Source organism: Phanerochaete carnosa, assembly GCF_000300595.1.
Source record: "Phanerochaete carnosa HHB-10118-sp unplaced genomic scaffold PHACAscaffold_8, whole genome shotgun sequence".
NCBI classification, from domain to species: domain Eukaryota; kingdom Fungi; phylum Basidiomycota; class Agaricomycetes; order Polyporales; family Phanerochaetaceae; genus Phanerochaete; species Phanerochaete carnosa.
In genome coordinates this window covers 622,081-641,568 of record NW_006767635.1, presented here as the reverse complement: position 1 = coordinate 641,568, position 19,488 = coordinate 622,081, and the positions used below count along the sequence as shown (strand labels likewise).

The following is a 19,488-nucleotide window of genomic DNA, read 5'->3' as shown; positions in this document are numbered from 1 at the left end:
CAAGAGCCAACGCATCAATCGTCCTACGCACATTTTATGCGCTTCGAGTCGTTCCAGTACGCCATTGAGGGTGCTATCATTAAAATATTAAGGAGGTGAGTTCTACCTTTCTTGTTGCCCATACGCGCCGTGTGGGCAGCATTTGTACCCAGTTCGCAGCTGGACTTAGCTCCCGAACCTCCCTAACGCATTTCATCCCCGACACCTTGACTTTCTGGGTCGCTGATGCGCCCTGATGCGCTGATGCAGGCGACCCGACGCGGTCCAAATTTGGTAGCGATGATCATCGATCAACTCCGGCTTGCCACGCCTCGTGGGTGTTCGTTTTAAGTCTCTCCCAGAAAACGATCATTGCATTCCTTATGGCGTTTTCAGCGACATCCTCGGACATAGGGGACTCAATTAGAGGTGTTGCGCGTCGCATCACAAGCTGGGCACCAAATCCCGCGTGCGTATCTTGCTTTTCTTCGTCATGTACACTCGTTGAACTTGCCTATACCCGGCTTATTACAGACTGACCACAGCTGTGGTACATGGCGAGCTCGAGGAGCTCGATACGCTGGAAGAACAGTGGAAAGAGGTCTCTATCGGCCTCAAACGTGTGCGAGCTGCACTGAACCGCAGAAAGAATTCACTTGCAAGGGTGCATACTCTGCCCGTAGAAATCCTCCGCATAGTATTCACGCTATACTGTGCAATCACAGACCACCCCGTTCACCCTGGTCTCACTCTTCTATTGGCCTGTTCGCATTGGCGCGATATAGTACTGCAATGTCCTGCCATATGGACCCGATTGAACTTGTCTATCCTTCCCCGGAGTAACGCAGAACTTCTCTGTGCCATGTCACAACAACTTCCTTTGCAGCTGCGATTTCACGGCATAAACCATCGAATAATGGGCTCTACCATATCCTTCCTCCGCGACATGTTGTGGCGAACAAGCGAGCTCGACCTGTGCGTGGACTGCGACTTTCACACCGATACCGGCCGCAAATTTGTGCCCTTTTTTCGGGTCCTCCCCACCGACAATAACATCCCATTAGAGTGTTTCAAAATCAGGTTTCAGTCGATATGGCGTCCAGCTGATATCGTGATCGGCGCTCCGCTCTTTGGTGGACATGCGCCACATTTGAAGTATCTAGAACTGGATGGCTTGCGCCTGGCATGGAACTCCGGGTTTTACTGCAACCTATCGACTCTGAAAATCGTTAATTGCAGGGCAGATGCGCGTGGCAATGCGGACCGTGACATTCGCTATGCGTTGCGCGACTCTCCCAACCTTGAGGTGCTCGAAATCTCTCTCATTGGCGAGGGAGAAGCCTATCCCCTGCACGGCAGTTCACTGCACGCGTCATCTCGAGTAGAGTTGAAGTCCTTGCACACTTTAATCCTCGGACTTCCTGTTCGCTCTGTCCACCAAGTGCTTCGTTCCATCACGGCTGACTCTATCAAGACGCTCCATATCAACATCGACGCTTTAACGGACTACACCTTACATACCCATCTCATCCCATCAGTTCTCGACGACGGCGTGCTGCCGTCCGGAGCTCTTCCACCCCATGTTGAACGAGTCGACCTCATCCTCGATCAAAAATGCTGCCTCGCCGTGTGGAAGTGCCTAGAGAGTCCCGCACCCATGTTCTCGCTTTCATGGCCGCACAAGTCGTTCACCGGCGTACAGGCTGTCGTGCTCCAGCAGCTCTCGGATAGATTGAGCGCTTTGGGTGTCTCGCATGCAAAACATCTTAGCTTTGCACTGGGCGATAGCCTGCGCCCCCTCGACGACCTTAGCACACATCCCTTCGCACCCCTCCTCATGTCGTCGTCACTCGTGCGGCTGGACATGGATGGCGCCGCCCCGAACGTCGTCCTACCCATCTTGGCATCTGACCGTGTTGCCTCTGCAGCGTCGAACTGGCCACATCTCGCTCAAGTGCAGGTGACCATGACCAACAACAATACGCTGCATACGTATGCGTCGGATGCTCTTGTTAAATGGCTGGAAGGTCGTGCCATGCGGCCATCGTTGAACTTCCGACGGGTTTCCTTCGCGCTCAACTCGGAAGCAGACCAATTCACCCAGACTGTGACGCGCCTTGCGGCAGCTGTCACTTGGGACAACTGCAATTTTTTCTCGCTATATTTAGATGATCTTGCGAAGTGAGATGTGACCGGGCGGAGACGACTGGGCGATGTGGTAATGTGAGAAGGAACACAGCGACTAGATAGCCTGGCCGCTGTTAAGATGAATTTCCTCCTGGTTTGCGTTCACCAGTAACATATTGTACTGTCTCGTTGTCAGGTCAGCTGGTGTTCGAAACTTGTCACTGGGCCCTCGGATGTCCTGCTCTAATAGTACCGACCGAACATCCCAAACTACTTTCTGGTATCGACCTCGCAGGATATGACATCTCGTACTGCAAGGACCCGGGAGCATGCTCAAGTGCGAGTTTTTCTCAGCTGTTGTACAACGGTACAATCTCCAGCATGTGCACACGTCGGTTCTGTTTCTATGTCGGCGGAGGTCAGGTGAATTTTATTTCAAACCCATAGTATTAGTTTGATGCGGTACAAAACTCATAGCACTATTCACACTGCACTGAACAGATATGCTGCTGCAGCATACATTGCACTCTTTTTTCCTTCGTTCAGCCTCTGATAAGACTTTTGCGGGAAAATACTAGTTCCACGCACGACGGCCGCTCTCTGCTTGCCGTCAATAGCAACATGAAGTCGTTTTGCATCTCAAATTTGACTCACTGGACTAGCAGATGAACGCCATGCACTTAAAGCCTGCCACCAGTGCACGGGAGGGTATCTTGACCAATGCTCACTTGTGATGCTTTACACCCTGGTTTGTATGAGGCACCTACGCATATGCAGATGTTTGCAATTCTCAAATAATTCAGCGGCGCATAGGAAGCCTCCATGTGGCACTTCTACAGTGACAACCTAAAGTATTGCAACAGACTACAGAGGGGTGTTAAGATTCCTCAATATCTCCGTGAATATTACAGATGGCTGGACACATTGTATATGGTTTTTAAACTGGACAATTAGCTGTATTTTCTCAAGGTATCGCCTTGTAGCAGAAGGTGTATGCTGGAAGAGTATATCAAAAATAGCTGAAAATATGCATATTTATCATATAATTTGTAGTATAATACAGACTGTAGAATGAAATTGAATCTGCACATATTAAAATGGAGCTAGTTGTATAGTATGTGTACAAATATAATGATGTGATTAGGCATCCATTTGAATGAACTGTAGAGCATATCACATTCATTGCAACATGCAACAGTGTATACTCATATGCTTCAAACATAATCAGATGCTGAAGTTCTTATATTTTGCTACTATATCTCTCTCCTAGTAAAGTCCATACTGTAAACAGATTTTGGGAAACTTTCCTCTCCACATTGTGGAGTTAGATATGTGCAAACTGCTATAAGAGAAACAAGCCAATGTGATATGCCCTACAGTTCATTCAAATGGATGCCTAATCACATCATTATATTTGTACACATACTATACAACTAGCTCCATTTTAATATGTGCAGATTCAATTTCATTCTACAGTCTGTATTATACTACAAATTATATGATAAATATGCATATTTTCAGCTATTTTTGATATACTCTTCCAGCATACACCTTCTGCTACAAGACGATACCTTGAGAAAATACAGCTAATTGTCCAGTTTAAAAACCATATACAATGTGTCCAGCCATCTGTAATATTCACGGAGATATTGAGGAATCTTAACACCCCTCTGTAGTCTGTTGCAATACTTTAGGTCGTCACTGTAGTACTGCGCAACATGAAGGCGCCAATTACCGTCGCAGCTCTGACTTGGCAGAACATGACCACCATTCAGGATATTGACAAATCGTTGGACGAGTTCCTTGGTACTATTCGAGCATGGGATGAAAAATCCAGGTAAGCACACGTTAAGAAGGCATTTAGTAGCTCACACGAGCCTTGAGCTTGGCCTTTCAGTGACCTTCGGGATGCGGCAATAGATGCTCTCGCGGATGACGTCCGGAATCACTACGATCTTCCCATCGCCTCCATCAACAGCATGCTCGCGAAGATTGACAATGGTATGAAGGAGCTTCAGGTCATCCGCGCCAAGTTTGCTTCCCGGCGCAGTGCTCGGGCGAAAATCAATGAGCTCCCCGAAGATATCTTGCGTTTGATTTTCGGGCACTGCGGGCGTACGGAGGTCAGAACTGACAACGGAAGTCTTTTCTCTGGGTTTGCCGGGACTGCGTCTCCTGGCCCGCGTCTGCATCCTGCATTTCCCGTTTCCTGGACATGCTCCTATTGGCGCAAAATATCACTTGATCATTCAGGGATGTGGGCCCACGTCAACCTAGCGAGCTTCTCACAAAGGATGGTCGAGGAGCTATTCAAACGAGCGAAGGAGCATCCCCTCGTTATTCACTGTCACATTCCATCACATGGTCAGAGTGAGCGAGCCTTCGACCTTGCTTCCGAACTCCTTCCTTTGAAGATGTCGCGGGTCAAAGAGCTATCGCTCGACATTCGCATATCTGGAAAACAGTTGGCAGCCACCCCACTAACGTGCCCAGCTCCACTCATTGAACAACTTCATTTCGGTCTGTCGACTCAGACTTTACACAATGTGCTGCCGTATGCGTTGTTTAAGGGCGAGGCTCCAAAACTGCGCCACCTAACATTAGACGGTATTCGTATGCCTTGGAATATTGGCTTCTACCGCAATCTCTCGACCTTGATAATCCGGAACTTTGATCGCCACGCAACATCTCTACGGGACTCAGATATCTGCTGCGTTATTCAAGACTCACCACGACTTGAGATCCTGGAAATCCGGTCCGGCTCTTCCATAACACAGCAAACACAGCAAACACAGCCAAGTGACCCCTCTACCATGGTCTCTCGCACTTCCTGTCCTCGTGTTGAGCTCAAGCACCTATCCACGCTCACACTCGTAATCCCAGTCCAAATTGTCCACCATTTATTGTCATCTATAGCAGCGAATCACATCACCTCCTTGACTATCAGTCTCGAGGGCGGCGTCATGGATTCGAATGCTCACCTTGTGGCGCCTCTGTTCCATCCGGATATTCTTCCGCGCAGTGCGCTATCTGGCATGAAACAACTCATCGTACATGCACACGGATCGCTTCCTATAGGCACGTATCTCTGGGCTACGGAGACACTCCAGACAGGCTTCATGCCGTCGCTAAATCAGCGTCACTGCCGAGTTGAATGGCGCGACAGCTCGTCCCAGCCGGTGTACATTGCAACCCTTCGTCAGGTCGCGTCGAACGTCCTAGCACATCGCAAGATTGAGCACATCGAGCGCCTCGTGCTTTCCTCGGATTGCGATGCTGACGACCACCCATGTGCGATTTACACGCACCTCCCGTCGCTCAGCAGCGTGGCGATCGATAGAGCTGTTGTCCCTTCAGCCATCGGGCAACTATGCTCTTCAAACGCAGGGACGCCGGCCACTGGAGAGCGATCCACAATAACCGAGCTCACTATACGCCACTGTGCTGTTACGAGCGAACAGCTGGACGCGCTTATCGTATGGTGTAGCCGTCGCCGGGAGCCGCTGCGCAAGCTAGTGTTCACCGCTGTTGCATTCAAGATTGCGTCTCGCAGCGCTATAGAAGCTATAGTGCGCGGCTTTGACAACATCGCTCAGCTGGATGTTGTGTGGGGGTGGGGGTGTGAGTTTTACTGCTCTGACGACAGCCAAACGTATCAGCTCCAACGCAAGCCCTTGAGCAGGAAACGATACGAAGTTGTCCACAGCCCGGATCTAACGTAGTGTAGCGTCTTATAGCGTTCCGCACCATAGGCTCGATAGCTTGCTAGATTTTAGTCCGTGTCTTAGACCTACTGATCGGGCTCGTCTCAACATTGCATCGATGGTCAGCGAATCCGTGTAGCATGCTCTTTCACCGAGGTGCAAGCTGGGCCAAATCATACCCCTTGGGAATCACTGTCCGGCAGTCTTTGTTTCATCTACGTAGTCGGGGCTCAGATATATGCGCGATTGTAGAGAATTGTTGTTGGCCGTGGCTTGGTTCAAAGTTTGGAGGGAGCGCCTTACGATTTTTTTGTGATTCCGAATGTCCGGGCGTCTCGCATCAGGCTAAGCAGCCATCTCACCGGCGGCGCGCGTCGGGTTCGTCCTTTCCTTCAACTCTCACTTTCACCTCGGTAATATGATTCTGCGGGGCGCGTATTGTGCTGGAGGTAGGGCAAGTGTTCTTGGTGCGGGCGCAAGGTGCGTCATAAAGGATCACAGCACGGTACAGTACTCATCGAATAACACTTTCGTAGGTTACCCCGTCATTTCGCGTCCAGCTCCCAAGTTAGACTGCTGTCACTCGGAGGCGTGCAAGTAAGTGCTCCAAATCAAACAAAGACTATCTCTTATTCCAGCATAGCGTGCAACACCATCAACGGCTCGGAAGAGCCCGTATGCTTTACCTGGCGGTTCTCGCAACTTCTGGTGGTCATCCTCAAAAGTCTCCACCGCTGAGCCTTCAGCTGCTACGTCCCCGGAGTCTCCTGTATTGGCGCAGGACAGCGCAGGTGCTGTCGCAGTCACCGAGCAATCACCCGCGGAGGCCGCTCAGCTCTTGGAGTCGACGAACGCGCTTGACACTGCACCCATCATTGACACCACGCCCGTAGCGGAAATTGTCCAAGATACCATTGCAACACCTCTGTCAAGCAGTGCTCTTGACACAGTTGCCCAAATCACGCCACTACAATATGGCGATCTTGCTGCCATGGGTCTGGCTAGCTGGTCACCGGCTGGACTGTGCCAGTGGTTTCTGGAGGTTTCCCAGGTTGCTAGCGGCCTACCGTGGTTCTGGACGATTGTCGGCGCGACCGTAGTTTCACGTCTCATCGTTTTCCCTTTCGCCGTGAAGAGTATCCGGAACGCAGCACGTATGGCGCCGCACCAGGCCGAGTTCGAGAAGCTTAGGGAGGAAATCAACAAGGCACGCATCTCGAAGGACATGGTTGAGATGCAGCGCGCTGTCATGAAGCAGCAGATGCTCTACAAAAAGATCGGGGTCTCTCTCCCTGGCATGGTCCTTCCGCCGTTCGCCCAGATTCCTGTCACCCTTGGCATGTTCTTCGGTGTCAAAAAGATGTGCGACCTGCCCGTGCCCCAGCTCAAGCAAAGCGGCGTCGACTTCTGGCAGGACTTGACTGTACCCGACCCTATGTATGTCCTTCCCGCGCTCGCAACAGCAGGTATGAACGTTGGTCTTACGGTACGTGTCGTCCTTTCTTTGGAAAGCACCACTTGACGTCTGCTTCTAGCTCGGTATGCGTGACATGGCTGCCGCAGAGCACACACCACATCTGATAAATGGTCTCCGCGTTCTGTCCACTGTCGGTCTCCTCTTCATGGTGAACCTGCCTGCTGTAAGTTTGTCACCGCCTTTTCACATATCTCGGCTGCTCATCGCAACTTCCAGGGCGTTCTGGTTCACATCTTGACCGGAACCGTCTGCATGTCATTGCAAAGCACGATTCTTCGGCTGCCCGCTGTGCGTAGCGCGCTAGACATCCCCCAACGCCCAGCGAACTTTGGCGTTCAGTCCACCAGCATGGTGGACACATGGCGGTACATTCAGAAGTGGTGGGCAAAGAAAAGGGAGGATGCCATCCTCGAAGCTCACGTGAAGGCGCAGCGGCGGCGGTAAAGTTTGTTAGAAGTCGTCTCCCCCTTTCGCGTACGTGCTTAGAGTACCATCGTATGTCGAATAATCGAGATATATCTCCACTCTACGCCGACTGCTTCGTGCTTTCATGTTATACGATTGACGAAGGCTAAGAGGCATGCAGGAACCGAGCCGACACTCTCTAAGCCAGAGATACTCTAAAGACTGGCAAAAGTTCAAAAGAAGAAGGTTTGATACAGTAAAGAGTAGTGCATAGAACGTCTGCTCATGTCTCTCCGCGAGTTTGACCTTCGCTGTCCCTCCTTAACATCGGAGTCGCGAGCCCCCTCTCGACGCGGCTCTCGCCTATCATGGGTCGTGGTATATCTTGCGCGTTCGAGTCTTGTTGCACGGGTGCTGGCGACGCCGTGTCGCGCGGAGAGCGCACGGGGGTGTGCGTGTTCGAGAGGTCGACCTCGCGCCCGTCGTCGCCGTCCTCTTCATCCGACTCGCTCACGGCAGCAAAATGCCCTCCAGGGGAGTTCATGCCCGACGCGCGGCGCGCCTTGCGTGCGTGGAATGTCCGGCTTGCAGTCGCGTTCGAGAAGAGCGGGAGCAGATATCGCTCGTCGAGGGCCTGGAACCACTTGCCATCCTCCGACGTCCCAGCCGCGGTCGTCGCCGCCCTCGACGTTGACGCGTGCTTGCCACCTGGCGAGGCAACATCGCCTGCCGCCGCTGGCGCGAGAGGCAGAACCTCGACGTCTGAGTCGTAGTCTGACGACGCCGCGGAGAAGATGGTGTTTGTATTGAGAGCCGAGCCCTCTGCTAGCGCCTGGTGGTTGTAGCTTCTTGGTCCTGGGTCACCATAATGAATACCAATATTTCTGCGGCCCTGCCGAATGGCCGCGGCCTGCTGGGAGGCCATGTATCCATCACCATCATCTGTGTACCCAGTCCACCGACCGTTCCCGCGCCTGCCGTAGCCGCTGAACCACCCGGAGCGAGGGAGGTCTTCGTCGCTGCTGCTTGCTGTGTTGTCTTCTACGCCGGTGCGAATACCGAGAACCTGGAGCATATAGGCCGTGGTGCCGCCGAACGTGATGACCGTGAGCACGACTACAACGAGGACGGTCGTGCGGAGAGTCTGCGCATTGTCGCCCTTGAAGCCAGCGGCAAGTGCAACGCCCACAGCACCACGGAGGCCTGCCCAAAAGAGCATCATTTGGTACGAATGGGGAATCTCTTCGCTGCGCTGTCCCCGCGCATGTCGGTGGAAGAGATTGATGGCCTCTGAAAGTGGGAAGACCGCCGCGTAGCGCGTGAAGACAACGGCAACGGTTGTAATGATAATGAACAGCGGTTTGAAGTAGTTTGTGACCTTCGTCGACGAAGGAGGGCTCGTGAACAGTGAGAGACCGAGATAGATGAAGATGAAATTCTCCGAGAGCTGTGCAAGGGTCGAGAAGATGTACTTCGTCGTGCGCTGCGTCCGTCTTGACATCGTATGGTACGCGTAATGTTTCAAGGTAATGCCGCAGAACAACAGCGAGACGATCCCGGACATAGATGTGCCATTCGAGAAGAAGTAGCAGGTGTATGCTGAGAGAGCTACCAGGCAGGACTCAATGCCAGGGTAGTGCGATAGAGAGGAATGCTTGAGGAGAAGCGACATCGCTAGGCCAAAGACGACACCTAAGGCCATGGACACGCTGAATGACAGCAGGAAAATTCCTATACCATGGAAGATGGACCAGGCGTAGATCTCGGTTCCATGGAACTGAGAAAGCGTCCTGGATGTCTTGAGAACATAGTACAAGGGACGACGACGGAAGAATACTCACTCATACATGACAATACTAACCGCATCGTTGAGCAAACTCTCGCCAAAGATGATAGTGTAGAGCTTCGGGTCGACCTTGTACTGATTGAAAATGGCAAGGATGGTCACTGGATCTGTCGCGGACAGTGTCGAACCAAACGTCAAACACTCGATGAGCGAAAGCTCGAGAGATTCCAGGCCGAGGAATGAATAAATGTACACAAGCACCCTATACCGCAAGTGGTAAGTACCATTGCGGCGCAGCATAACAGTCCACGCACCCAACTCCCACAGCAGATATCATCGTTCCCAGGAACGCAAAGGTTAGTATTGAGCCAAAGTTGCGGAAGAAGTTCTCCTACGACAACGTGCTTTAGAAGGCATCACGCAGCTGGGGCGTAGATGTCGTACCTGCTTGAGTTCATAGCCGGAGTTGAGAATGATTGGGGGAAGCAAGAGATTGAAGAACAGGGTATGTTTGAACGTCTATCCGAGCAGTGTTAGATTGTCTCCACGTAATACGCGTGCAGTGTTGGCATGTGGAGCATAAGCACGACGAACACACCAGGCTTCCAACTCACCAGCATTTCACGAATCATCGTCCCTGGTGCAAGGCGCACAACCAGTCCCACAAACATCCCCGCAAAGATGGCCACGAGTGTTTCGTGTATGAGCTTTATGCGTTTGATTTGCAGGTAGTACGATGTCCATAGCGACAAGATGAGCAGCATGCAGACAAGGAACAGCGACCATGAAGAATAGTACTCTTCTTCCTCCGCGATGGGAGTTGCTGTTGGTGAAGGAGCTTGAAGAACAGCTGGTGTAGGCGTGTCCCAGAACGCCATTCTGCTGAAATGAAACTAACGAGGCGAGTGGAATCTGGCACGGAGGTGAGTGGGCGGTGTCGGCAGCAACATGGGCGTAAGCACTCACTCTTCAGAGATTGACGCCGTGCCCGTGGTAGGTGGCGATTTGCACACGTTCCGGGAGTCTAATGTACGAGGCACGCTGTAATAGTAGGGACCCTGAAAATGTGACAACAGGAGTGCAGTGCATCCGCCTCCTCGGTGGTTGCAGGAACGAAGGGTGTAGGCTGCGCTGCTGCACAGACGCTCATGCCGACGGTGTTGATGCGCCCAATGCATGTAAATATTCTGGGTACATTCAGGCAACAGGGATTTAATCGTGAGTATGAGACGAGCTATTAAAACAGATCTCGTTGTCTTCGCCGTCAGCCAGAACACGCCACCTCTTCTAGCCAGCGTCCAACTTCGAACTGTCTCTCCCAAATTCCAATAATACGGTAGACCTAGTAGTCGTTGAGCCCACGAGTCCTGCAGCGTTTTTGAGGACGCACGACATGTACTACTTTGTGCGTGGCTGCCAGATTGTTCTCTATGGAGGCCTTGGGGCCGGCCAGAAAGACGACGCGGACGAAACTGAGTGTATGTAGACTTGCCGGAGGACGCACCACTGAACGAGAGCGTCGGAAGCTTGTACGCTAAGCTCAACCTCCTTCAAGAATCTCCATTCGTATGCAGCGTTCAATGACGTGTCAGAAAGTAGCTTCCTGAAAAGGGAGTTGGTGACGGTGCCCAGCAATTCAAGGCGACGAAGTAAAGGGGACCGCAAGAGAATCGCAAGACGAGGGGAACATCCAACATCAGGATAAGCTCGCGTGTGGAAAGTTCCGCATAGCGTTACTCGCGGTTTGGTTAATGATACTCAGGCAGGTCGTTGATTTGGAGATCCAGCCAAGGTAGGAACCGTGACGGCGGCTGGGCTCTCTCGGAATATAACCTTCAGAAGATGTGTGTTGGAGCCAACTGGCGCTTACGTTCGCCCTCAGCCGGAGACCTGTGGTAGAGGAGAGCAACCCAGGTAGAAGCATGCCAGGTCGGCAAAGCGATGGGACAAAACCGTCATAAAGATCCGAGATCAAACCCGGGCTCAAGTTGACCTCGAAGACCCGGACAGAAGGAACCTCTATCGAGGACAAGATATACTGCGCCAGCTTGACTGTGCGCGAGTCTTCGAGACATATGCGCGTTAGCGAGTCGTAAGAGCGATTTCATGCTGTAAAAACCCCGACACGTAAATGTTGCGTAGTTCGAGTGCCCGGAGGTTGGGCAAGTCCTTTGGCACCATGTGGTAGGTATCGACTCTCGAGTCTATCGAGCGTTCGGTATTAGTCAGCGTGGACAGATTGCGACGGCATCCCATGTTCCACGGCGTGTCGACGCCTTGCAGTTCGAGATGCCGCAGGTGGGGAGTATAGCCTCCGAAGACGGGTCTGTCAAAGGCTGATGTCAGCGTCCACGGCTACGCCACAGAACACACCGCCTGAGAGATGGCGGTGACAGTGTCTGAAGCAGGTCATTAGAGAGTTATTCGCGATGTTCTGCGGACTATAGGCATCAACAACGAAGTCCAGGACTTGATGAAAATGCCCAGCCGGGAAGGAGAATATGGCTTCATTGTCCGGGCTATCATGATCCTATGCATGATAGACAAAGGTTAAGGGGTAGCCCTCGACTCGCTCACGGAAGTAGTCGAGCCTAGGGGAGGAGTAGCTGAGGTTGATGTGACTCTACATTGCAGGGTGGGAAGTAAAAATGGCATGCCAGTAGGTGCGGGTGAACACAACGGAGAATGCAGGATGAGGACTAAATGGCCCGGTGTCTGTCCGTGATACTGGAAGATAGCGCAAAACCGCTCAGGCGGAAGCTGGGTGACCTTCGGGAGAGCGTTGCGGTTCGCAGCAACAGATGCGCGTATGCTGCGGAGTCCGTCCATCTCGCTCTGGAGCCTCAGAGACATGGCGTTGATGCTCTCGATATCAGCGTCGTGGGAGACACTTTTTGCACGCCTGAGAGGGCCTGCTGCAAACGGGGCGTGAGGATCATGATGCGTGAGTGTGGAGCATTAATTATGACATTTATCACTAGGCATGGCTTTCTCAGACACGAATTGCTTTCGCGAAGCGGTCGAGTGCCTGGCCGATGTCGTGGATCAAAGTCATGCCAGACGCAATGAAGCACTTCGAGTCGGTGCAAGGCGCTTTTAGACGAGATCCGTTAGCTTGAGGTTACTATGTAGAGATGCGGGACGGTACACAAGGAAGAAGCTCCATGGATTATAGTAAGGCTCTTGGCGGCTTTGTCGACACCGTGGAAAGGGGCTACGACAACTGGCGCTCACCTTGTGGCGAATTGAGCCACTCTGATGCGCCGATGCGCCTATTTCCGCTCGTAGACAGAGTCGGCAGTCCGCGAACAATCTTTCCCCGGCATATGAATATCTAGACAGTTCTGATACAATGATCGCGAGCAACTCACCTCGCAGCATGAAGATAGTACTAGGGACCCACATATAAACATACAGCTGCAGAGCGACTGGCTTATTTTGATGCATATATAGCTCACAGTACGCTGCGAGTCGACATGCTTTTGGCTGTTGCATATTTGCCACATAACGTCGCCTGCAACATCCTTCGACTCTGCCTGCACGATAATGGCCGCGGCCAACCTGATCCGTTGCTGGGGACTCAGGTTATAGCACCACTCGACCAAGGCGATGAGCATTCGGGACGGAAACGAGCACTCCGAGGCCACTTCTTCCAGACCTGGCCATCCAGTAGCGGCGGACGACGCCACGTCAGAAACGCGTCTCCTAACTCTGCCAGCCGTCGCTCATTTGAGCGTAATGCGCCGCAGCAGACGCAGCCGCAACAACATGTCGAAGAGGCAGATTGTCATCTTCCGAGGTGAACGAAGGCTGGGGACGTGCAGGGCCGTCCGATGGTATGCTATGCCAAGCAGAAGCAGACAGAGTGCCTACATCTTAATAGCGAGGTATGAGCGGCTGCCCTTGCACTCAAGTAGGAATACTCGACTTAGAGTATCTCTTGCGAAGTCCTCGACGGCAATACATCCTGACTCGTAAGCGTCGCGGTAATGATGGACGTTCAGCGACACGTCCGGTGGCTTTCTTTAGATGGCAGAGACGTGTCAGCAAAGCGCACAGGGGTACAAAACACGGCATATACAGGGTCAACTGAACAGTGCTCAAGAGATTGCTGGCCGCTTCGGCGCATCGTTGGGGAAGGGGATACCATGGAGGATTCATGACGAGCAGCATGCATCTAATATAGACACAAAAAGTTTAGACGTTTAAACTGAGTGCTCACACATCGTGGTATCATATGGAATCCGGTACTTAGCAAGCATAGGATTTCCACTAGCCTGTCGCGTAATCTCTAGGCCCCTTCCCTTTGAGACGCCACAGCGACAGTGATAATGATAAATACTAGTCTGGCAGCGAGGAGATGTAAATGAGCTGGTTGCAAGGGAGCCTAGGATTGAACAGCTGTGGTGTGGGTATACTGGCTCTGAAAACAGATCAACATAAGCCCGACGGGCAGAAATCGCGCAAGTTAAAACAACAGCATCAACTCATTAACGTCAACCCTCTCCACTTTCCTACTCTCCCCGACTGCCTTAGAGCGCAACCATGGCGATGGTGACGGCACCGAGCAGGGCAGCGATGCCGCCCGTGTGCGCACCGCTCACACGAGGCGCAGCACCGCTCCCAAGCTGGCCGATGACGCTACCAGAGAGGGAGCCGGCTGCCTGGACAGCGCCGTTGAGGAAGTTGGCGCCGCATTTGCTCTGGACGGCTTGGTAGAGTGGGGCCTGGCCGGACATGAGGACACTGTTCGGCATGCCGGGCGCGTAGGCGATGTCGGACTCGAAGGAGATGAACGAGGTGAGGGTATTGCGCGTGCAAGTCGTGCAGAGCTGGGTAGAGCTCATGTTCGGCGAGAGGAAGAGGAACACGGCGTTGCTGCTCTGGAGCGTGTTGAAGTTGGGCGTGACGACCTGCTGGTTGCTCGAGAAGAGCGAGGACGCGGACGGTGGGGAGCCGGCAATCTCGGTCGTGCAATATTGGCCATTTTCATCCTTAGAGCATACCGCGCCGAGCATGGGGACGAGCGTGTAGAAGACGTCGTAGATATCCAGGACGTCAGTGTTCAAGTTCGATGTCAGCTCCGCCTGGCACGCGCTGTAGAAATTCGCCAGGGTGCTGCGAATGGCGGTCTCCGAGCAGGAAGAGGAGCTGCCACAAAGGCTGTCAAGGGCGGAGCTCACGGAGGACGCGGAGGAGCTACCGCTGCCTCCAGGACCGAAGGACTGGGTGGCGGACATAAGGGAGCTGGTGCAAGACGAAAGGCTGTCATCGCTGTCGAGTTGCGTCAAGTACGACGAACAGGGCGCGCTAATGCCCGAGGGGATGGGCTACGAGGGGGAAATAGTTGAGTGTATGCACCTTATCCGCGTTAAACTTCTAGAGACTCACGCTTTGAGCCAGAGCAAGGACAGCGAAGAGGGAGAGGGCAGCAAATGACTTCATTGCTGTATTGCGGGCTGTACACCGTGAAGGATAAGGAGTGGACGAGTTCTTTAGTGTCGACGACGACGGGGAAGTGTATGAACGTTGGAGGGAAAGAAAATGCTCAGCGGGAAGCCTTAAAGAAAAGGGGTACAGGGCGGCTGCTCGACCACCGTCTCGATTGTTTGTTGCTAGGGCGCCCGGGCGCCAAATAAACGCAAACCGAAGCGGCTAACACACGCGGCCTTGGCACCCCCGCGAGTCACGCGTCTTTGTCGTGACTGGGCCGGCTTTCATCAAATAACTGAAGGAACACTGATAGTAGTACATTGATTTTTTTCAGCTACATATGAGGTGAGTTCTACTACAGCAACGAGACCCGGGAACGGATTGTACAACATGAAGAGAAGTTATACACATTTAGAGCTCTGCGGAATGTTGTCAGGAACACGCTTAACTTCGCAGAACGACGAGAATACTCACTCTGCATAGCAGCGATATCCGTGGACTGAACCAAGTCCTCAATTTCCTGGACCTTTTCTTGGAGGTCGTCGAGCGAGACAAGCTCATCCTCTGCAAAGAGCGGCGCATGATGAGTAAAAACGCGTCCCACCGAACGAAAGCTGACACGCACCGACGACGAGAGTGATCTGAAGCTTGCGGATACCGTAGCCAATGGGGACGAGCTTGGAAGCACCCCAGACGAGGCCCGGCATCTCGACTGAGCGGACAGACTTCTCGAGCTCGGCCATGTCGGTCTCGTCGTCCCAGGGCTTGACCTCGAATGTGACAACAGACTATACCAACAGAGATGTGAGCACAATGTTCATAGATGGACGTGTGTACAAGGGGATCGTGCTACATGGGGAGCAGAGTGGAGGGGAGATGCAAACCTTAGCGGCAGCCTTGGGCTTGTTGGCTTTCTTCGCGTTGTAAGCGGCGACACGCTCAGCCTTGATGCGCTCGGCCTCCGCGTCGTCCTCCTCGTCAGAGCCGAAGAGGTCGACCTCCTCATCGTCATCCTCCTTCTTTTCCTCAGCGGACGCAGATGCACCACCGAGGAAAGCCTCGCCAGCAGCACTAGAGCCAGGCAGGGCGTTGAATTCGGCCTCGTAGGATTTTATGTGGTTGTACCAGCGGTTCACGTTAACGAAGGAGGCGGCCGGGGCGGAGGTGATAGCCTTGAAGATGGCGACATCGGCCTGGGACGCGGTATACCTAGGTTGGGAAGGTTAACAAGAAGCTCGAGATATACGTGTAAAGATTGCAGAAGAATCAGAGGGCTAGGTAAAAAGGTATCGGCATACTGGAGCAGCGGTGTCTAGTCGCTTCTTGGAAACACGGACCATAGCGTTGTGTTCATCATATTCACAGACAGAACTGCTCACAAAAGAGTCGCAGAGATACTTACCCTTCGACGTAGGAGCGGGTAGAGAGGTGGGCCTCGAGCTTAGCAAAATTGACGGGCATTGTGCAGGGGAGTAAGTGCAGTGAACACCTAGACATCGATCTCAAATTTTATGGCGTGGTCATAGTTTAGGGCAGGCTGATAAGATAACATGCTTTTCATAGTCGCAGATCACTACATACTAACTAGCCGCGGGTGAAAGGGGTAAGTACCGGCAAGTGCGCACCGCAGTGACGCTCAGGCTGGAACAGATAATGAAAGCCGAGAAGCAGAACTGAAGTGTGTTCAGATTGATGATCGTTCTCTCCGTATTATGCAAAATATTGCGCTGCGTCACAAATGCAGTAGTCACAGTGCTCTGGGAGGGAGTCTGCAGGCGTTGTCGAGAGGAGCACAAACAACTATAGAGAGTGTGGTAGATGTGTATGTACTATGTAGTGTGTGCAAGGAATCGAGATGGCGCAACCTCATGGCTCTGTACGTTTACAGAGACACGCCATCAGAGTCGAGGGCGTCCGGTAAGTCATTCCATTACGAAGCTCCGATGCACATGAGAAGACTAGACAGGAGAGCACGGGCGAAAGAAGCACAACAGATACGGTACGCAGATAGCAGTCCGGCCTAGGGCCAAAATATAATACGAAAGCCGACCAATTATGTTACGTTCCAATATATATATATACCTCTGCAGCAAGTCGCCGGTCAGCCCTACATTGAAATCAAGTAAAGGGAAATGTGCGCACAGATGAATAAATAGATAGATTTGAGACGTGTTAGAGGAGATCGGCGTCACGAAGCTGTGTGCGGAGGATGTTCTCGCCGACTGCAGACAGAAATCAGCAGGAGCTGCGATCACCGGCGTGACGCGGAGACATACCGATTCCGAGTGTGAGCGCTGTTGCCTGAGTATCCTGGCAACAAAGTCAGACACGGAGGCCAGTGCTCAATGACGGAAGATACGCACGACGACAGACGTGAGATGCACACGGAAAGGCCGGGCGGTGACAACGTGCTGCTTGGCGATCTCCTTGAAGTGTTGGGCGAAGTCTGTAGGCAGTCAGCACAGGACATGACGAGGCACAAAGCTTGTGTCCTTACACTGCGCGACAGTCTGGAGGTCGTTCTTGCGGTCGCCATAGCTCGGGACGCAGTCTCGCACGCGCACCCCGCTTTTGAGCTTTTTGTCCACTGCGTCCTGTCAACACCCCGCCTAAAACATGCAGAGAGGAGATACCACTCACGCAAATCGCATTTGTTCAGGAACAGGATGATCTGTGCCTTGCTCAGAAGCTTGTTCGAACAGATCATCTTCCACAGCTGGTAGCTGTCTTCGAGCCGGTTCACGCGCCGATCCTCGGCGAGCTTCTCATCGAAACAGCTGATTGGTGCGAGGAAGATGATTGCGCTGCAGTCGTCGAAGTACGGGAACCACGCCGCGCGTTGCGTGCGCGACCCACCGACGTCGTACAGGCACCAGTCTGTACCAGCAGCCGAGCCTGGCGGGGTTCAGACGAGCAGATTGGTATAAGCGACGCGGAAACATACCTGTCTCGAAGTGTATCCGGTGTTCCTGGACGCCAAGCGTACGTAGCCGCGACCGAACAACGTCTTCGTCCGCGGGAGAATAGTCGCGCGTGGCGATGCGGTCCACGTCTCGTTCATGCAAGAAGCTGCAGCTCGTATGCTGAGACAAAAAAGCGAGAATGGAAGACGTCGCGAACTTACAAGCCAGGCTGCAGATCCAGCCGCAACCTTCGTCTCTTCAGCATCTCCTGGATGACATCATCCGCCCAAAGGGCCTTGATATCCTCTGCGCAGCTCGCGAGCACCTCGCCCGTTTCGTTGCTCTCGTCCTGGCCCTTCCGCCTGTTGTGGTCTGACGGCCACTTCGCGCTGTTCGACCGGAGCGAAGACTTCCAGGTTGCATTTGAGCGAACGAAAAAGTCTTGCATCTTAGACTTCTCGCCGCTTGCGCGCGGAGCGGGCCAGTCTGATGCACCTAAACGCGCTTGTAGGTCCTCCCGTACACTGCGTAGGGGTGCGAGACGTAGCTTGAGGAGACGGTGCTTCTCTGTAAGGCGAAGCGGGGGGCTGGATGTGGCTTGCCTCGAGGGGCGCGAGGGTTCGTCTGAGTCGCTGCTGCTCTCTTCACTCGTGACTTTACTCATCTCTTGGGTGAGAAGGTCGAGAATGATGACAACATGACGGATGAGATTGAGTTGGATGACAGCCTTCCATGCGAGGCGTTCTTTTGCCCAGGCTTGTGCGGCATAGGCGAGCTGAAAGTCTGTTCAACACTTGTTCGTCAGGTTTCCATACGTGATTCGGAGACGCTCTTACTCTTCAGAGTGGTGGATTTCCCTACAGAATGATATCAGCTGTCGCGGAACTTCGGAGGAAGATTGGGTGGCCTCGCAGAGCCTGCCCCCCAAGGAAAAACTGCGTAGAAGGAGAGTGGTGTCCAACCAGCTGCGCTTTGAACTTGCTGGTGGGTCTCCTGGTGTCCGCCACCGGATCCGCCTGGTGGTGACCTGGACTGGAGGCTGACACTCACCGCTCTCGCTTTGTCCCAGCAGTAACACCTTTATCGGCTTCTTCTGCTTCCTCAACGCGGCCCCCTCTTTCCTGATCTGCTCATCAATTTCCTCGCTGACCCTTCGTGCATGTTCTTCTTCTTCAAGTCGCTGCTCGCGTTGCTCTTCAGTCTCATCCGGCGGTGGTGCAAGGGCGAGGGTGAGGGGGTCGACATCTAGTGTGAGGCCCATGCCAACAGGCAGTCGAGTGAAGGAGGCGGTAAGTGCAGAGATAGATGTGTGGAGTGGGCAACTGGAACTAGTATTGGCGGCAACGGGCGGCTGTCCCGGTTGATTGTCACTGACGGATGTCGACTAAGCGAATCAGTACGGTTTCACAGATGGGCGGGGGACCAGAAGCGAGATGGTAGACAGAGCAGTATATCTCACGAATATATTTTTCTCGAATATTGTGCACTCCAAGGCTCAGCTGTCCCTCTCAGCTGTCTCGGAGACGGCTTTGCACTGATCAAGACGCCTCGGGCCGATAAAGATTAGATGGCTGCACCCACAGCCTCATACGGCAACTGTTGTGTCCGACAAACAACAAGCCAACAGCATTGTCCTCACGCCCCCTGAAAATCAGCCGTGATGACCCACATCGT

The 19,488-nt window shown here is 53.0% G+C and overlaps 7 protein-coding genes across 7 annotated transcripts; 3 read left to right on the top strand and 4 right to left on the bottom strand.

Annotated features, from left to right (window-relative positions):
- Positions 1–342: 342 nt before the first annotated feature.
- Positions 343–2,430, top strand: PHACADRAFT_186547 (uncharacterized protein). The gene is made up of 2 exons (XM_007398684.1): positions 343–448; positions 514–2,430. Exons 1-2 carry the CDS (start codon positions 363–365, stop codon positions 2,162–2,164), a joined length of 1,737 nt encoding a protein of 578 aa, XP_007398746.1. The 5' UTR covers positions 343–362; the 3' UTR covers positions 2,165–2,430.
- A 1,429-nt stretch (positions 2,431–3,859) lies between these two features.
- On the top strand, positions 3,860–5,828 carry PHACADRAFT_149010 (uncharacterized protein; the record flags this gene model as incomplete). Its single annotated transcript, XM_007398683.1, has 2 exons — positions 3,860–3,943; positions 4,004–5,828. Exons 1-2 carry the CDS (start codon positions 3,867–3,869, stop codon positions 5,826–5,828), a joined length of 1,902 nt encoding a protein of 633 aa, XP_007398745.1. The 5' UTR covers positions 3,860–3,866.
- Positions 5,829–6,224: 396 nt separating this feature from the next.
- PHACADRAFT_260745 (uncharacterized protein) lies at positions 6,225–7,809 on the top strand. The gene is made up of 5 exons (XM_007398682.1): positions 6,225–6,290; positions 6,347–6,407; positions 6,454–7,296; positions 7,346–7,450; positions 7,504–7,809. Exons 1-5 carry the CDS (start codon positions 6,229–6,231, stop codon positions 7,729–7,731), a joined length of 1,299 nt encoding a protein of 432 aa, XP_007398744.1. The 5' UTR covers positions 6,225–6,228; the 3' UTR covers positions 7,732–7,809.
- Positions 7,810–7,839: 30 nt separating this feature from the next.
- PHACADRAFT_260743 (uncharacterized protein) lies at positions 7,840–10,132 on the bottom strand. Its single transcript, XM_007398681.1, has 5 exons — positions 10,093–10,132; positions 9,923–9,997; positions 9,793–9,869; positions 9,534–9,740; positions 7,840–9,482 (listed from the first exon to the last, which is right to left on the bottom strand). Exons 1-5 carry the CDS (start codon positions 10,096–10,098, stop codon positions 7,976–7,978), a joined length of 1,872 nt encoding a protein of 623 aa, XP_007398743.1. The 5' UTR covers positions 10,099–10,132; the 3' UTR covers positions 7,840–7,975.
- A 3,526-nt stretch (positions 10,133–13,658) lies between these two features.
- Positions 13,659–15,041, bottom strand: PHACADRAFT_260741 (uncharacterized protein). The gene is made up of 2 exons (XM_007398680.1): positions 14,870–15,041; positions 13,659–14,808 (listed from the first exon to the last, which is right to left on the bottom strand). The coding sequence occupies exons 1-2, from the start codon at positions 14,921–14,923 to the stop codon at positions 14,011–14,013; spliced, it is 852 nt and encodes a 283-aa protein (XP_007398742.1). The 5' UTR covers positions 14,924–15,041; the 3' UTR covers positions 13,659–14,010.
- A 116-nt stretch (positions 15,042–15,157) lies between these two features.
- On the bottom strand, positions 15,158–16,376 carry PHACADRAFT_260738 (uncharacterized protein). Its single transcript, XM_007398679.1, has 5 exons — positions 16,314–16,376; positions 15,796–16,120; positions 15,537–15,699; positions 15,386–15,475; positions 15,158–15,330 (listed from the first exon to the last, which is right to left on the bottom strand). The coding sequence occupies exons 1-5, from the start codon at positions 16,370–16,372 to the stop codon at positions 15,323–15,325; spliced, it is 645 nt and encodes a 214-aa protein (XP_007398741.1). The 5' UTR covers positions 16,373–16,376; the 3' UTR covers positions 15,158–15,322.
- Positions 16,377–16,707: 331 nt separating this feature from the next.
- Positions 16,708–19,349, bottom strand: PHACADRAFT_148998 (uncharacterized protein). The gene is made up of 10 exons (XM_007398678.1): positions 18,865–19,349; positions 18,651–18,671; positions 18,036–18,597; positions 17,856–17,980; positions 17,552–17,806; positions 17,409–17,498; positions 17,275–17,357; positions 17,188–17,221; positions 17,054–17,133; positions 16,708–16,995 (listed from the first exon to the last, which is right to left on the bottom strand). Exons 1-9 carry the CDS (start codon positions 19,073–19,075, stop codon positions 17,084–17,086), a joined length of 1,431 nt encoding a protein of 476 aa, XP_007398740.1. The 5' UTR covers positions 19,076–19,349; the 3' UTR covers positions 16,708–16,995; positions 17,054–17,083.
- Positions 19,350–19,488: the final 139 nt, after the last annotated feature.

Excerpts from the sequence above, each read along its gene's own strand:
- PHACADRAFT_260743 (XM_007398681.1), bottom strand. Across the intron at positions 9,741-9,792 it reads ATATCTGCTGTGGGAGTTGG|GGTGCTTGTGTACATTTATT; the intron begins GTGCGTGGACTG and ends CTTGCGGTATAG. Across the intron at positions 9,483-9,533 it reads GTTAGTATTGTCATGTATGA|GACGCTTTCTCAGTTCCATG; the intron begins GTGAGTATTCTT and ends CAAGACATCCAG.
- PHACADRAFT_186547 (XM_007398684.1), top strand. The coding sequence starts at position 363 with ATGGCGTTTTCAGCGACATCCTCGGACATAGGGGACTCAATTAGAGGT. Across the intron at positions 449-513 it reads AGCTGGGCACCAAATCCCGC|ACTGACCACAGCTGTGGTAC; the intron begins GTGCGTATCTTG and ends GGCTTATTACAG.
- PHACADRAFT_148998 (XM_007398678.1), bottom strand. The coding sequence starts at position 19,075 with ATGGGCCTCACACTAGATGTCGACCCCCTCACCCTCGCCCTTGCACCA. Across the intron at positions 17,807-17,855 it reads CCGGATACACTTCGAGACAG|GCTCGGCTGCTGGTACAGAC; the intron begins GTATGTTTCCGC and ends GAACCCCGCCAG. Across the intron at positions 17,499-17,551 it reads CCTGAACAAATGCGATTTGC|TGGACAAAAAGCTCAAAAGC; the intron begins GTGAGTGGTATC and ends GACAGGACGCAG.
- PHACADRAFT_260745 (XM_007398682.1), top strand. The coding sequence starts at position 6,229 with ATGATTCTGCGGGGCGCGTATTGTGCTGGAGGTAGGGCAAGTGTTCTT. Across the intron at positions 6,408-6,453 it reads TGTCACTCGGAGGCGTGCAA|CGTGCAACACCATCAACGGC; the intron begins GTAAGTGCTCCA and ends ATTCCAGCATAG. Across the intron at positions 7,451-7,503 it reads TCATGGTGAACCTGCCTGCT|GGCGTTCTGGTTCACATCTT; the intron begins GTAAGTTTGTCA and ends CGCAACTTCCAG.
- PHACADRAFT_260741 (XM_007398680.1), bottom strand. The coding sequence starts at position 14,923 with ATGAAGTCATTTGCTGCCCTCTCCCTCTTCGCTGTCCTTGCTCTGGCT. Across the intron at positions 14,809-14,869 it reads TCCTTGCTCTGGCTCAAAGC|CCCATCCCCTCGGGCATTAG; the intron begins GTGAGTCTCTAG and ends TCCCCCTCGTAG.
- PHACADRAFT_260738 (XM_007398679.1), bottom strand. The coding sequence starts at position 16,372 with ATGCCCGTCAATTTTGCTAAGCTCGAGGCCCACCTCTCTACCCGCTCC. Across the intron at positions 16,121-16,313 it reads ACCCGCTCCTACGTCGAAGG|GTATACCGCGTCCCAGGCCG; the intron begins GTAAGTATCTCT and ends TTCCCAACCTAG. Across the intron at positions 15,700-15,795 it reads AGCCCAAGGCTGCCGCTAAG|TCTGTTGTCACATTCGAGGT; the intron begins GTTTGCATCTCC and ends CTGTTGGTATAG.